General features: G+C 37.1%; 1 protein-coding gene across 4 annotated transcripts; it reads right to left on the bottom strand.

Annotated features, from left to right (window-relative positions):
* Positions 1-3704: 3704 nt before the first annotated feature.
* Positions 3705-16266, bottom strand: ZNF829 (zinc finger protein 829). 4 transcript variants are annotated; one of them, XM_075993044.1, is made up of 6 exons: positions 15853-15926; positions 15438-15555; positions 15267-15326; positions 8731-8857; positions 8329-8424; positions 3705-5331 (listed from the first exon to the last, which is right to left on the bottom strand). In XM_075993044.1, the coding sequence occupies exons 3-6, from the start codon at positions 15297-15299 to the stop codon at positions 4352-4354; spliced, it is 1236 nt and encodes a 411-aa protein (XP_075849159.1). In that variant the 5' UTR covers positions 15300-15326; positions 15438-15555; positions 15853-15926; the 3' UTR covers positions 3705-4351. The 4 variants fall into 4 exon arrangements, with proteins under 4 accessions (XP_075849159.1, XP_012630328.2, XP_012630327.2 ...); XM_012774874.2 differs by lacking the exon at positions 15438-15555 and having other exon boundaries at positions 15925-16266; XM_012774873.3 differs by lacking the exons at positions 15438-15555; positions 15853-15926 and adding an exon at positions 15999-16266.
* Positions 16267-16361: the final 95 nt, after the last annotated feature.

The raw sequence follows: 16361 nt of genomic DNA, 5'->3' as shown, positions 1-16361 counted from the left end.
ATGAACAAAGAGAAAAGTATGGAGAGATATAGACCAAGGTGTTCATTAACATGGTTACCTTGGAAGAGAAGAGTAATAAGTTGTTTAATTTATATATCATTGTATTGTTTTCAATTGTTAACAATATATATTGCTTTTGTAATTTGAAAAACATAAAATAAAAGGGGAAAGAAAACATTTCAGAATGCATGAAGCCTTGGAAACGTCTCTGTTTTCTGACAAGATGTCATGCTGGCTTGGTTTAATTGCCTTTCCCCCAGCTCAGTCCTGGGGATATCACCAGAGTAAAAGAAAGTATATAGATCTGAAGAGCAAAAAGACTTTGAGAAACTCTCAAGTAGAGAAAAGCCTTGTTTTTATTTATTTTGAAATAATTTTAGACTTACAGAAAAGTTACAAAAGAGAGTTCTCATATAGCCTTCACCCAGCTTCCCTGAATGTTAACATTATATATTTTATGTTTTATATATTTTTATGTATTATATAAAATTATATATACATATATATTATATAAATATGTATTTTATACAATATATATTATATATTATTTATATAATAAAACTTATGTATAATTCTATACAATACAAAATTTTATTATATATATAAGTTCTATATAATTTTATATATTATATAACCACAGTACAATTACCAAAACAGGAAATTAACATTGATATAATACTCATAATTAAACTATAGTCCTTATTTGAATTTCACCATTTTCCCACAAATGTTCTTTGTCTAGTACAAGATCTAGTCCAGGATTTACATTGCATTTGCTTGTTATTGCACTGCATTTACTTGTTCTCTTTAGTCTCCTCCAATCTGTAATAGTTCCTCAGTTTTTGTTGTCTTTCATGAGTTAGAGACATTTTTGAAAAATAATGGCCAGTTATTTTGAGGAATATCCCTCAATTTGGGTTTGATTCCAATGTCTTCTCTAATTATTTTGAGGTTATGCATAAATTCAGAAATACCACAGAAGTGATGTATGCTTCTTCAGTGTGTCATATCAGAGGATACATGTTTATGTCTTTCCCCCTTCCCCAGCCTTTATATTTCATATGCTTGACAAAAATTATATAATGGTATATACAATGTGATGTTTTGATATATGTATACACTGTGAAATGACTAAGTCATTAAGTCATTAAGTAATTAATATATCTGTCACCTACCTTATTCTTGCATGGTGAGAACATTCAAGATCTAATCTCTTAGAAATCTTCAAGTATTTAATACATCATTATTAACAGTAGTCACTATGTTGTAATATGGATCTCTAGAACTAATTCATCCTAAATGAAACTTTGTACCCTTTAACCAACATCTGTTCCCCCCAATTCCAGCCCCTGATAATCACCTTTCTACTTTCCACTTCCAAGGGTTCAACTTTAATTTTTTTAAATTTTATTTTATTTTACTTTATTTTGAGACAGAGTCTCACTCTTTGCCCAGGGTAGAGTGCCGTGGTGTCAGCCTAGCTCACAGCAACCTCAAACTCCTGGGCTCAAGCAATCCTTCTGCCTCAGCCTCCCAAGTAGCTGGGACTACAGACATGTGCCACCGTCCCTGGCTAATTTATTTTTATTTTTTTAGTTGTCCAATTAATTTTTATTTATTTATTAATTTTTTTAGTAGAGATGGGGTCTTGCTATTGCTCAGGCTGGTTTTGAACTCCTTACCTTGAGCGATCCTCCCCCCTCAGCCTCCCAGAGTGCTAGGATTACAAGCGTGAGCCACCGCACCCGGCCAAGTTCAACTTTTTTAGATTCCCCATGTAACTGACATCATGCAGTACTTGTCTTTCTGTGCCTGGCTTATTTCACTTAGCATAATGTCCTCCATGTTCATCCATGTTATCACAAATGACAGGATGTACTTTTTCAATGCTGAGTAGTATTCCATCATATATATACATCACATTTTTTTTATCCATTCATCTGTCCAGTGACCCCATAGGTTGTTTCCAAATCTTGGCTATAGTGAGTGAAGCTGCAGTGAACATGGGAGTGCAGATATCTCTTTGACATACTGATTTCATATACTTTGACTATATAACCAGAGGTGGGATTGCTGGATCATATGGTAGTTCTAGTTCTATGAGGAACCTCCATACAGTTTTCCATAATGGTTTACTAATTTACATTCCCCCCAACAATGTACAGTGGTTCTCTTTTCTCCACATCTTTACCAATACCTATCTTTTGTCTTTTCATAATAGTCATTCTAACAGGTGGGAAGTGATTCCTCATTGTGGTTTTAATTGGCATTTCTCTGATGACTAATGATGTTAAACATGTTTTTTACCTGGTGGCCATTTGTATGTTGTCATTTGAGAAATCTCTATTCAAATCCTTGAGATTTTTTTACATTGGGTTGTTCTCTTGCTATTGTTATATCTTACTGATGATGTTAACCTTGAGCACTTGGTTAAGGAGCTCACTGCCAGATTTCTCCACTGTAAAGTTACTATTTCTTTCTTTATAGTTAATAAATATTTTGGGCAAGATACTTTGCAGGGAGGTTTTTTTTTTTGAGACAGTCTCTCACTCTGTTGCCCAGGTTAGAGTGCCATGGTATCAGCCTAGCTCACAGCTACCTCAAACTCCTGGGCTTAAGCAGTCCTTCTGCCTCAGCTTCCTGAGTAGCTGTGTCTACAGGCATGCACCACCATGCCCGGCTAATTTTTTCTATATATATTAGTTGGCCAATTAATTTCTTTTTCTTAATTCTTCCAATTAATTTCTAATTTCTTTCTATTTATAGTAGAGATGGGGTCTCGCTCTTGCTCAGGCAGGTTTTGAACTCTTGACCTCGAGCAATCCGCCTGTCTCATTCTCCCAGAGTGCTAGGATTATAGGCGTGAGCCACCTCACCTGGCCAGATTTTTTCTATATATTTTTAATTAGCCAGTTAATTTCTTTCTATTTTTAGCAGAGATGGGGGTCTTGCTCTTGCTCAGGCTGGTCTTGAACTCCTGACCTTGAGTGATCCACCCACCTTGGCCTCCCAGAGTGCTAGGATTACAGACGTGAAACACTGCACCCGGCCTGCAGAGTTTTTTAAAATACATACTAGTAGGCTCTAGCACCACATTATTGAAATCTAATGTTTTAAAAGAAAAGCAAACAAAGAAGCATTAAAGTTTCATTTAGAGGGCAACTTTTACAATTGCAAAGCTTCCAAGGGAACCATAATGTTTGTTAGTAGTTATTTAGCAAAATTATAGTTGACCATAGAAAACAATATTATGACACCATTTAAAATAATGATAAAGATCTATACCTACTTAAACAGTAATCATAGTATATTTTGGCATGATAAAAGTATGTTATAGTACAGCATGCATATTATGATTACGCTTTTAAAATGTCAGGAAAAGATTTGTAAAAATTTGAAAGTAGTCACCTCTGGTAGGATTACACAATCTTTTTTATTTTTGTGCTTTTCTGTTTTCTCTCTTTACAATAAGAAAACATTAATTATACAAAAGAAAAAAATACAGCTGCCTTCGAAAACAAAGTTACAATTCTGCCAAGAACTAAGAGTCTATGTAACACAATTTATAGTGGAGTATTGGCAGAAGTACAGATCTATATAGGTCACAGCAATAGAAAAGATGACCCTAACACATAAGCTAATATAAAGAAGGCAGGAGAACAAACAGGGATGAAGGAATTACTGAATAGTTCTGAGATAGAATCTTTCTTTTTTGAGGAAAGGGAAGTTTAGAATTTAGACCTTAGATTTACATTTTAAAATATATCTGATTAATGTTATATATAAAATTTATAAGTATATTAGACAAAAGTGTTAACAGGGTGTAATAGGTTGAACTGTGTCCCCACTAAAATGATACACCCTAACCCCTGGTACTTGTGAATATGATCTTAATTGGAAATAGAGTCTTTGCAGATATAATTAAGATGAGGTCATTAGATGACCCTAATCCACAAACTGATCCATATAAAAGGAGAAGAGACAGAGATACACAAAGAGAATGCAATGTGAAGGAGGAGGCAGAGGTTGGAATGATGTAACTAAAAGTCAAGGAATACCAATGACTGATGGCTGTCACCAGATGTCAGGAGAAAGGCATGGAACAGATTCTCCCTTGCAGTCCTCAGAAGGAACCAACCCTGTCAACAAACTTGATTTTGGGTTTCCAGGCTCCAAAACTGAGACAATAAATTTCTTTTGTTTTAAGCTACCAAGTAATTGGTATTTGGTACTTTGTTACAGCAGCCCTAAAAAACTAGTACACAGGAGAAACTTTGATCTTGCATATCCTGAGTTAATTACCTGTTTTAAAAAAATATCATAAAGGTAAACAAAAGAACCTTTCTTTCATTCAACCAGTATGAATTCCCTCATGGCGAATGAGGTCTGAGCGACTACCAAATGCCTTTCCACATTCCTTACAGTCAAAGGGTTTCTCACCAGTATGAATTTTCTGATGTCTAGTAAGGTTTGAACCTTTATTGAAGGCCTTCCCACATTCATTACATTCATATGGTTTTTCATCTGTATGGATTCTCTGATGTTGAATAAGTTCTGAGCTCTGGATAAAGGCCTTACCACATTCTTTACATTGATAGAGTTTCTTGCCAGCATGAATTCTGCAATGGTTAGTAAGTGTTGAGGCACTACTAAAGGCCTTTCCACATTCCTTACATTCATAAGGTTTCTCACCAGTATGCATTCTCTGATGCTGAATAAGCCTCGAGTGTTGAGTAAAGGCTTTCCCACATTCCGTACATTCATAAGGTTTCTCACCGGTGTGAATTCTCAGATGTGGAAAAAGTTGCGAACTTTTAGTAAAGGCTTTCCCACATACTTTACATTCATAGGGTTTCTCACCAGTGTGAATTCTTTGATGATGATTAAGGTTTGAGTAATAATTAAAGGCTTTTCCACATTCTTTGCATTGATAGGGTTTCTCACCAGTGTGAATCCTCTGATGTTGAGAAAAATATGAACTACAACTAAAAGCCTTGCCGCATTCCTTACATTCATAGGGTTTTTCACCAGTGTGAATCCTCTGATGCCTAATAACAAGTGAGCCACGACTAAAGGATTTTCCACACTCCTTACATTCATAGGGTTTTTCACCATAATGAATTCTCTGATGTTGCATAAATTGTGAGTTCTGATTAAAGGTCTTTCCACATATCTTACATTCACAGGGTTTCTCTTCATTATTTGTTTTTTGATGTAGAGTGAGAAAGGTGGGTTGAATAAAAGTGGGCATGTCTTTATGGGTAAGTATTACTTGTCTGAAATGTCTTTTCTTTAGGGATAATATCTTGGTCTCACACATTGATTCCAGATCTGAAAGAAAATAAAAAGGCAAATTCACTCATTTTTTCTACGCTGGGAAGTTACCCAAAAAAGATATGGAAGGATTAAATTGAAAATAATATGCAGGAAATTAAATGCTTAGGCGATTCTCAAATATGGCTAAGCAATTTGTAAAACTGACAGGAAAAAAGCAGACAGTAGACAGGTAATAGAAGAATGTGAGGATGGTGATTAGGTAAGTATTAATATTAATAGATAACCTCTATCATTCTCAAATTTTGGTGTAGATCAGAATCACCTTTGGTGAATACAGAGTGATAAGGGTCATCCTTGATATTATACAGTGATTCCAGTCATATACATGTATATAAATATATACCCACATATACAGAGCACCATACTGTATGTTTTGCAATTTGTGGATAATTGTCAGACCTACATCAAAGGACTGTTGATCCAGCAATCTCACTAATGTTTATTTATCCAAAGGAAAGGAGATCAGTATATAAATGGAATATCTGCACCCCCATGTTTATTACAGCACTATTCACAATAGCCAAGACACAGAATCAACTTAAGTGTCTGTTAACAGATGAATGAATAAAGAAAATGTGGTATATATACACAATGGAGTATTATTTAGCCACAAAAAAGAATGAAATCCTGTCATCTGCAGCATCATGATGGAACTGGAAGTCATTATGTTAAATGAAATAAGCCAAGCACAAAAAGACAAATATTGCATGTTCCAACTCATGTAGGAGGCAAAAAAGCTAATTTCATGGAAGTAGAAAGTAGAATCATAGTTACCAAAGGCTGAGAAGGGGGGTGGGAATGAAGAGAAGTTGGTTAATCAGGTACTAACATACAGCTAGGTAGGAGTAAGTTCTAGTGTTTGAAAGCACAGTAGGGTAACTATAGTTAACATTTCAAAAAAGCTAGGAAAAGATTTGAAATGTTCCCAACACAAAGAATTGATAAATGGTTGAGGTGATAGATAACCTAAATACCGTGATTTGATCCTTATACATTGTATGTATGTATCAAAATATCACACGTACCCCATAAATATGTATAATTATCAATAACATTTTTTTTAAACTTTGTTAGAGATCTAATGTACAGGAGGGCTATAGTTAGTAATATTGTATTGTACACTAGGAATTTGCCAGAAGAGTAGCTTTTAGGTATTCTTACCATAAATAAAGGAAGAACAGTTGTAGTTATATGAAATTATTTGCTTGACCAGTAATTACTTCAGTATGTATATGTGTATCGAAACATGTTGTACATTTAAATTTATACAATAAAAAATAGCTTGTTCATAGAAAAAATAAAAACAAATTTAAAATATATGTTTAGTTCTTGTTATTCATAGTAGTTATGTTCTATGACTTCACCATGAACACTGAATTAGTCAACACTGAACTACTGCTTTTGTCAGTTAATCAATATATAATGCGGTAGATATGTTTGTTTAAAGACACTTTCTTTAATATGTATTATTGATTGATTACCACTGAACCCACAGCCAACAGCACTATAACTCTCGCCTGAATAAAGTTTATCTAACACATGTGTTTTCTCCATAAGGCACATCAGAGTCTTCATGTGCTCAGGGATACTAGGCAGCACTTTAGCACTATGGGGGGGGCGGGGCGGGGCATTTTAACAATGAATTATTAAGAAAAGCCCAAAAATGCAAAAAATGTGCCCCTAAATAGACTATAAAAACAATACTTTTTTACAGTATGAAAGCTAAAACAAGAAGGCAGAGCAACACCTTTTTTGATCTCAACTGGGAATATGTGTATTAGGACACTCAAATTTCTTGAACTCTACATATGTCCACTAAAGCTCTGCAAGTTATAAATAAATTTTAGTGAGCAGGTAAATTTGCAAATACAGAATCTATGAGTAATAAGCAATGATTGTACTTTTAATTAAAAAGGGGCATAATTTCTGATAAAAATGGCAGATTATACATGTTTACTCTTCATGAATCCGCAGTAAAATTATAGTTAAAGCTTAACAAAGAGAGGTCAGGAGTTCAAGACCACCCTGAGCAAGAGTGAGACCCCATCTCTACTAAAAATAGAAAAATGAGCCATGCAACTAAAAATAGAAACAAAAAATTAGCTGGATGTGGTGGCCTGTGCCTGTGCCTGTAGTCCCAGTTACTCGGGAGGCTGAGGCAGGAGGATCACTTGAGCCCAGGAGTTTGAGTTTGCTGTGAGCTGGTCTGACACCATGGCACTCTAGGCCAGGCAACAGAGACTCAGTCTCAAAACAAACAAACAATATAACACCATTAATATATCAAATAAACACAATGCTCAACCAAAAAAGCCAAAGGCAACAGACTAAATACCATATGATTCTATTTACATAAAGATCAAAAACAGACAAAACTAATCCATGCTGCTAGGATGGTGTTTACTTTGGAGGAGAAAAAAAGAGACTAGTGATTAGGAAGGGGCAAAGAAAGAGTTCTGAGGCACTAGTAATGTTCTATTTCTTTTCCTGAGTGGTGGTTACGTGGATACATTCACTTCACACAATTCATCATGCTGTAAAATCATGTAGTTTTCTGTATGTATGTTATATTTGAATTTTTCAAAAAGTAAAAAATGTTGACAAATAATCAAATGTTGACAAACAAAAGAATGAATTGCTAAATCTAGGACAAACTGGTCAAGAAGTTAAATAATTGGAAAGCAGATAAAATGAAAATTAATACAGGGAAAGAAAAATACACATGTATTTCTTTAGGGTGGGATATCAACTGTTACACAAGTCTAAATGCAGTGTATCCTAAGAAGGAATGAAATAGAAAATGTAGGTAAAATAACTGCTTTGCAAATGAAGGAAATTAATATCAATATACTATATTGGACTGGCAAGAAAGTACAAGAGGAAAAAAAGCATGGTAGCTCACATGGAAGAGGTCTTGGGCCTTTGAAGAGAGCTTCCTGATAATATCTCAGAGGTAATGGCTCTGCTCTTGCCCTATCATCTATTACTTACCTGAACAGAGGCCTCTGGTCAGTTCTCTCTCAACCATCCATGGCTCTTTTCCTTGTTCCAATAAAGAGATCACAGCTGGCTTAGAATTTGAAAGTCCTGCTCACAAGAAAAGACATGGGACATGGTTATGCTGTGAGTGTCCCAGAAATCAGATCAGTTCCTTGGTGATCAAGGAAGAGATGCCACTACAGGAAGGCCCAGAGAAAGATGGAGAAGATGATGCTTCATTCACAGCCCACTCGAGCTGCCTATTTCCAACTCTTCCATCCCATTCCAGCTCAAATCATTCCTTGAGGAACAGGGAGTACAAATTCAGCTGGTTACTTGAAGTGAATATTCAAAATGGAGAAGGAAGACATTCCCAAGGGCAGATTTTGAATTTGGGGGGATAGTTATTCTTACCCACTGAAACTAGGTTGCTGAAATTCTCCAACATCACTTCTTTGTATAAATTCATCTGACGAGAGTCCAGACATTCCCATTCCTCCTGAGAGAAGTCTATGGACACATCCCTGAACATCACTGACACCTGAAACAACAAACATGCTTTCATAATGAAGGAGTAAAGAAAAGGATGGTAGTAGAAGAGATGGAAGAAAGCCCTGTAGGAAAGGACAGAGTAAACAAACTGAAGGGTGGGACTCTTATCATATCAGTAGAAGACATATCTCCTGTACACGGATGGGTATGTCTAGGAATGTACAAATAGATTGAACATTTCCAATGATATGAAGCAGCAAGCACTCAGGTCAAGGAGTGAGCTCCTTCTCTATTCCTTTTTTCCCTTTAAGCCCCAAGAAAAGGAAAAATGTGATAGACTTTCAAAAATATCTTACAAGATATTTTAGAGTAACATTTCAGAATATTAGGGGAAAACAGAACTTTCTAAAAGCTCCAGGAAAACACAGATCATATAAAAATGTTCAGGAATCAGAATGGAGATAGAATTTTCAACAGCATCATTAAAAATAAGAAAACAAGCAATTACTTTAATATTACAAAGGAAAATAAATTCTGATCTAGAATTCTATGTCTGGTCAAATTACTAAGCTAGTATGAAGATTAAGTCAAAATGACTCTAGATCTGCAGGGGATGATAAAATCATCTCTGATGTAGCTCTTCTTAGGAAGCTACTGGACTATGTGTTCCATCAAAAGTAGGGAGTAAATTAGGAAAAAGAAAAGATGTTATATTCAGAAACTGGAAACTAACACGGGAATGGTGAACAAAGTCCCAGTATAATTGTAAAAGCCAAGTCCCAGTATAGTGTCTGGCAGCAGATTTAGAGAGCAGCATCTAGGAACAGAAGAACAGAGGACTACAGGAAAGAAGTCTCCAAGGAAAAATAAGAAGCTAACATATTTGATCACATGGAAAATATTGACAAGCAACTGACAGCAATGTTGGAGAATTTGAAAAAAATTATCAACACATACATGAAAGCAGGAAAATGATGAAACAAGGCAATTAATTCTCAGATAAATACAAATCGTACTAGAAAGAATCCAGGTTCTAGTGTACTAAGTGGCTTATATTAACAATAGCTACAAGGTCCTAATCACAAGGATAGCAATGATTTTTTTTTTTTTAATTGTGATATAACTCTATTGCAGGGTAAGAAAATGAGGACTGTGGTATGGGAAATCTCAATCCACATTTATCTGCCAGGAAGTCACCAAAAATGTCTATCAAAAATAGCAATACAGGAATAATAATTTGAAATATAAGAAAAATGCCAAGAGAAACAGCAAAAAGAGTTCAGAGTAGCCACCTAAAGGAAGTGGGATTGGGTAGTGGCACAATGCCTTGTCATTTTTCACAAGTCTTTTAACATTTCTTCAATTTTTAAAATGCAAAACTGCTCAAACATTAATTTAAAATACCAGTATTTTAGACAAGAACATACTCAAATTTTTGGAAAACTGTAGTTTTTTTAAGACTGTTAGAAGAATTATTTGCTATTAACAAATTCTTTAACTTTTACAATTTTATGGTGGCAGAAATTTCTATAATATAAATATTACTGAATAAACCTTGTATTTCAGACATTTTGTTAGGCAAAATCCTTAAGATCCTTCCGAGATATGCACTCCCCTCCCCATACCTTGTCCCATGCATCTCTTCCATTTTGCTGCTCCTTAGTTGCCCTTTATAATAAAATGATAATCATAAGTATACTGCTTTCCTGAGTTCTGTGAGTTGTTCTAATGAATTATTGAACCTGAGGGAGAGTCATGGGAACCTCTCAATCTGTGGTCAGCTGGGCAGAAGTTCAGTGCCTTGGGGATAACCAAGACTTGTGGCTGGCATCGCAAGTAGGGGCAGTCTTGTGGGACTGAGGTCCTTTAACTTGTAGGGTTTGTGTTAACTTTAGGTAGTGTCAGAATTCAATTGAATCGTAGGACACTCATAGGTGTCCAAGAATTGGTTGTTGTTTGGAAAAGGACACGCATTACCATCTGATAGGAGAAATGATGCCAAGCAAGAGAGCCCCTTTAGATTCCAGAGTCCAAAGTGGAATGATGAGATTCTTTGCGAGAATTTTTGCTGTATTCTCTGGAGTTTAGAGGGCACTAAGACAGTACCTATTCCTCTCCCTGGACCACACGTGGACCCAATGAAGGGACAAAAAGACCTCAACAAAGAAGTGAATCACAGAATGCCAAAGTACATGACAGGTATTATAAGTAGCCATTTCAAGGAGATGTGCTGCCTGTATCACAGAAAAAACAATTACAAGTTTCCAATAGGGACTTCTCTTAGAAACCCATAAAAAAACCCTATTAGAAAAGGAGTGTTAGCCGGGCGCGGTGGCTCACGCCTGTAATCCTAGCTCTCTGGGAGGCTGAGGCGGGCGGATTGCTCAAGGTCAGGAGTTCAAAACCAGCCTGAGCAAGAGCGAGACCCCGTCTCTACTATAAATAGAAAGAAATTAATTGGCCAACTGATGTATATATAAAAAATTAGCCGGGCATGGTGGCGCATGCCTGTAGTCCCAGCTACTCGGGAGGCTGAGGCAGAAGGATCGTTCGAGCCCAGGAGTTTGAGGTTGCTGTGAGCTAGGCTGACGCCATGGCACTCACTCTAGCCTGGACAACAAAGCGAAACTCTGTCTCAAAAAAAAAAAAAAAAAAAAAAAAAGAAAAGGAGTGTTAAACATCCATCAAGGAAAGGGAGACCAACACCAAAACAAGTCAAGAAAGACTTTCCTTTTCCTTACCTCCTTTTCTCTGCCTCTGTTCTAATCTCATAGGACCAGAGACTGCCTATTGGGTGGGAGAAAGAAAAGCTCAGGATAAGGAAATTGTGAAGTTTAATATGCCTCCCTTTCACATTCCAAGATTATAGTTTGAAGGAAGCCTGAGCTCAAAGAAGAGGCTTTGAATAAAACTTATGTATTATCCCACTGAAGTAGAGGTTGTAATTAGTAAAATGAGACTGATCTTGTGACTGAAAACAATCAAAGGATACCAAAGAGCGAGCAAAACAATTATAGAGTCTGCATAAGTTTTTATCCAGGGCAACAAAATTTAGCCCACAGAGATGGTTGAGAGTAGACATTATGAGGGTAAAAAAAGGAATTTATTTTGCTTACTTCATAAAGAGTCTTGTTTATTTCAAAGTGCTGGTTAGATTTGCTTTTCCAGGTACACAGCCAATCATGTGTTACAAGTGATAATCTTATATCCTCTTTTCTAATTTTTAACCTGTTTTTTTCCTGTTTAGTTAATATCTCCAAAACAATGTTAAATAACATCAATAATGGTGCATATCCTTGTTTTTTGTTTTTAGGTTAGCTTCTGATAACAAAATTCATTTTACTCCTTTTAAAATTTAAATGCCACTGCAGTATACTACTTCCCTAGAAATGCCCTTAATATTGTGCAGCAATATTTACTGTAGAAATGGTAAGTGTAATTAGAAGTGGATAGGACAGAGGAACTAGATATTCTATTTGGGCTTTAGCACAGGAGACAAGATTGAGAAGACTCAATTCTCTTATAAAGAAATTCAGATAAAAAGGCCTTACACTGAATAGATGTAAGAAGAATTATTCTTATTCTGATTCTCTTTGCATCTGTATCAAACACATACATTTTAAAAATTGAGAGTAAGCCCACCTAGAGTTCCAAATTTATACCTTGAGAAAAAAAGATTCCTATTTTGAGTCCTCTACCCTAATATGGACTCTATCATTTTCAGATAATACAATCATATGGTGAATGGATAACCTTATAATTTTGTGAGTTTCCCAAGATTAGAAGTGCTGAAACACAAATCAAATAAAGACATTTTTACTACTACTGGAGGGAAGAATTCAAAAACTCTAGTTGCCATGCCCACTGCCCCCTCCTGAGATGAGGTAAAGTTCTTTTGTTTAATATTGCTTTGACTTGAGCTGTAAGTATCAACTGTAAAAACCAAAAAGGAACTAAGAGAAAAAAAAAAGAACTAGAAATTTTTTTTTTTTTTGAGACAGAGTCTTGCTTTGTTGCCCAGGCTAGAGTGAGTGCCATGGCGTTAGCTCACAGCAACCTCAAACTCCTGGGCTCAAGCAATCCTTCTGCCTCAGCCTCCCAAGTAGCTGGGACTATAGGCATGCGCCACCATGCCCGGCTAATTTTTTCTATATATATTAGCTGGCCAATTAATTTCTTTCTATTTATAGTAGAGACGGGGTCTTGCTCTTGCTCAGGCTGGTTTTGAACTCCTGACCTCGAGCAATACGCCCGCCTCGGCCTCCCAGAGTGCTAGGATTACAGGCGTGAGCCACCGCACCTGGCCAGAACTAGAAATTTTAACCTATGTTTAGTTAGAATTTGAGAAGAAGAAAGAGAAAGAATGAGACATGGGTTCTTTGAAGAGATAATAACTAAGGATTTTCCTGAACTAACAGTAGACCCCTATATACAAATTAAAAGACTCCTAAAAATCCCAAGCCGATAAATAAAAAGAGAAGCATATTTATATATCTTACACTAAAATTACACAGAACCAAAAACAGAGAGAAAGTCCTTAAAATAGCCAGAGAAAGAAAAGATAGATTACCTCCAAAGGAAAACAGCTAAATTAATCAAGACTTTGTGATAGTAGCACAGGAATATATAAATAGATCAATGAAACAAAAAAAAGAGCTCATAAATATATCCCTGCACATAGAGACATGGGATATATGTGAAGACCAGTAAAGACCAGTATCAATATTATGGTACTGAGAAAACTGGGTATTAATAAGGTGGGAAAAGCCTAACCCCTACCACACAGCAAATAAAAGGCCAGTTACAAGTGGACTAACTATCTAAACAGGAAAGCAAATTTTATAGCTTTAATAAATATAGGAGAACATTTGCATGATCTTGGGACAAGTAAGGATTTCTTAAATAAGATACAAAACACCACTAACCAGAAAGGAAAAAAACTGATAAACTCAACTTCGTTAAAATTAGAACTTCTCTTTATAAAGTCATGTTAAAGGAAGTGATAAAACAATCCAAATAGTAGGAAAATCAATAGAGGGCCCATACAGATTATATAAATAACTCCTATGAATCAACAAGAGATATTCCAAGAGAAAAACAGGTAAAGATTTGAATAGACATGTTAAAAAAGACACCCTAATGGCCAATAAACATATGGAATGGTGTTCGATCTCATTATTAACCATAGAAATTCAAATTCAAACCTAGGGGGGGAGGTTGTATGTATGAAAAAATTTTTTTTTCTTTTCTTTTTTTTTTCTTTTTGAGACAGAGTCTCATTCTGTTGCCCAGGCTAGAATGCCACGTGGCATCAGCCCAGCTCACAGCAACCTCAAACTCTTGGGCTCAAGCAATCCTGCCTCAGCCTCCTGAGTAGCTGGGACTACAGGCACACACCACTGTGCCCAGCTAATTTTTTCTATTTTTACTAGAGACAGAGTCTTTCTTTTGCTCAGGCTGGTCTTGAACTCCTGAGCTGAAATGATCCTCCTGCCTCAGCCTTCCAGGGTGCTAGGATTACTGGCATGAGCCACCACGCCATGCCATAAATATATATTTAAATAAGGATTTTAAAGTCTGACACATATGATCTGAAGAAAAGTATAACCCATAGCTCTCTAATACAAAGAAATATGTATCTTTGAAAAATTGTATTTACCAAGACCATTTGATGACACAGGAGAATATTTATGATACTGTTTAGTGAAAATGTAGGCTATAAAATGGTAAATGAAGTAAAATTTGATTTTGGAAAAATAATGAAAATACATTAATACTAGTTATTTGAAAGGTGAAATTCTATTTTTTCTTGGTAATTCCATGTTTTGGAAATCTCTAAAATAATCATGCTTCTATTTTCAAATCATATTTAAAAAGAAGAAAATTCTGGGCCGGGCGCGGTGGCTCACGCCTGTATTCCTAGCACTCTGGGAGGCCAAGGCGGGCGGATTGCTCGAGGTCAGGAGTTTGAAACCAGCCTGAGCAAGAGCGAGACCCTGTCTCTACTATAAATAGAAAGAAATTAATTGGCCAACTAATATATATATATATAAATTAGCCGGGCATGGTGGCACATGCCTGTAGTCCCAGCTACTCGGGAGGCTGAGGCAGAAGGATTACTTGAGCCCAGGAGTTTGAAGTTGCTGTGAGCTAGGCTGACGCCACGGTACTCACTATAGCCTGGGCAACAAGCGAGACTCTGTCTCAAAAAAAAAATAAAAAATTAAAAAAATAATAAAATAAAATAAAATAAAATAAAAAGAAGAAAATTTAGCAAGCAGAAGTGGAACCATTTTTCAAATAGTTGAACATTAGGTATATGGAGGGTATTGGGCTTGAATACCAAGCTCAATAATCCTTTTTGGCAATGGGGAAATTATAGGGACCTATAATCTAATGACATATCTTTATTAAGCAAGAATTTTCAGATAAAAAGCAAAGAAGAAACTCCAACACACCTTCGATATTGCTTGTAGAAGTTCATCGTGCATTCTTTTATTCTCATCTGAGGGACTCAACTGGAGAATCATGGAAGTGGAAGAGGAAAATAATTGTGAGACAGCAGGTTTTTCTTAGTACCTAAATTGGTCAGGTCAGAGGTCAGCCCCAGCTCCAGCCCCATTACCCACCACACACACGAATGGAGATCAGAGGAGAATGAGGCATCCTGTCCAATTCATGAAAATCAGGGGAAGGCTGAGTTCACTGCTGTCTAGGGCTAGAATCTGACTGGATCAGAGAGGTTTCCTAGGGACATAGTTCTGGAGTCACAAATGACACAGCTGCCAGGAGCCCCACAACCCCACACACAGTGCTATGTACATTTAGGCACCGTCATACTTAAACCAAGGGGACACACACGGTAATACAGTTACAATCACATATATCACGGGATACACAATTACAGTCGCTGGCATCCTACAGTGTCGCACACAGTCACAAGACAGACACACACAGTCCCAACCCCACAATGACAGGCATCCCCACAATTACAGGCACGTAAAACCTCGGTGTCACAATCTGTCTCACAAACAATTCCACAACCTCCCCTCTGCACGCCCCTCTGCCCGCGAGGGTCGGAAGCCCCAGCTCCCTGCTGGCCTTCGGTATTCTCACCTAAGGCCTTTCCGGTCTTTCGGGATGGGAACCTGCAGACCGAGCCGGTTACCCGGGGAACCAGAACCTCTCACCTTTCTGATCTAACAGTCCCGCCAGGCGTGACGAAACATTCGAGTTCCTGCGAGAAAAGAGGACACCAGGCCCTCTGGGAAATGTGGTCCGCGGAAGAACCCGAGCCGATTTCGTCAGCGCCCCACTGTGCCCACCCGAAACGCCTGCTCCAGCAACTCTCAACGTCCAGCTGAGGCTCAGAGGCGCGTGTCGCCGTCGCGCGGCAGACCCGCGCACCCCAGCTCCCTCACGTAGGAAACGCCGACTGCTTCCGGCCGGAAGTTGAGTGGGGCCGCGAGGCCTTCTGGGAGGTGTTGTGCTCTGGAACGTCGTGGGCGCCGAGGGATGGTTCGGTGTTACCGGCGTCCGTGGAGTTGTTATCT

Source organism: Microcebus murinus, chromosome 16 (assembly GCF_040939455.1).
Source record: "Microcebus murinus isolate Inina chromosome 16, M.murinus_Inina_mat1.0, whole genome shotgun sequence".
Taxonomy (NCBI): domain Eukaryota; kingdom Metazoa; phylum Chordata; class Mammalia; order Primates; family Cheirogaleidae; genus Microcebus; species Microcebus murinus.
This window is presented reverse-complemented; position numbering and strand designations above follow the sequence as displayed.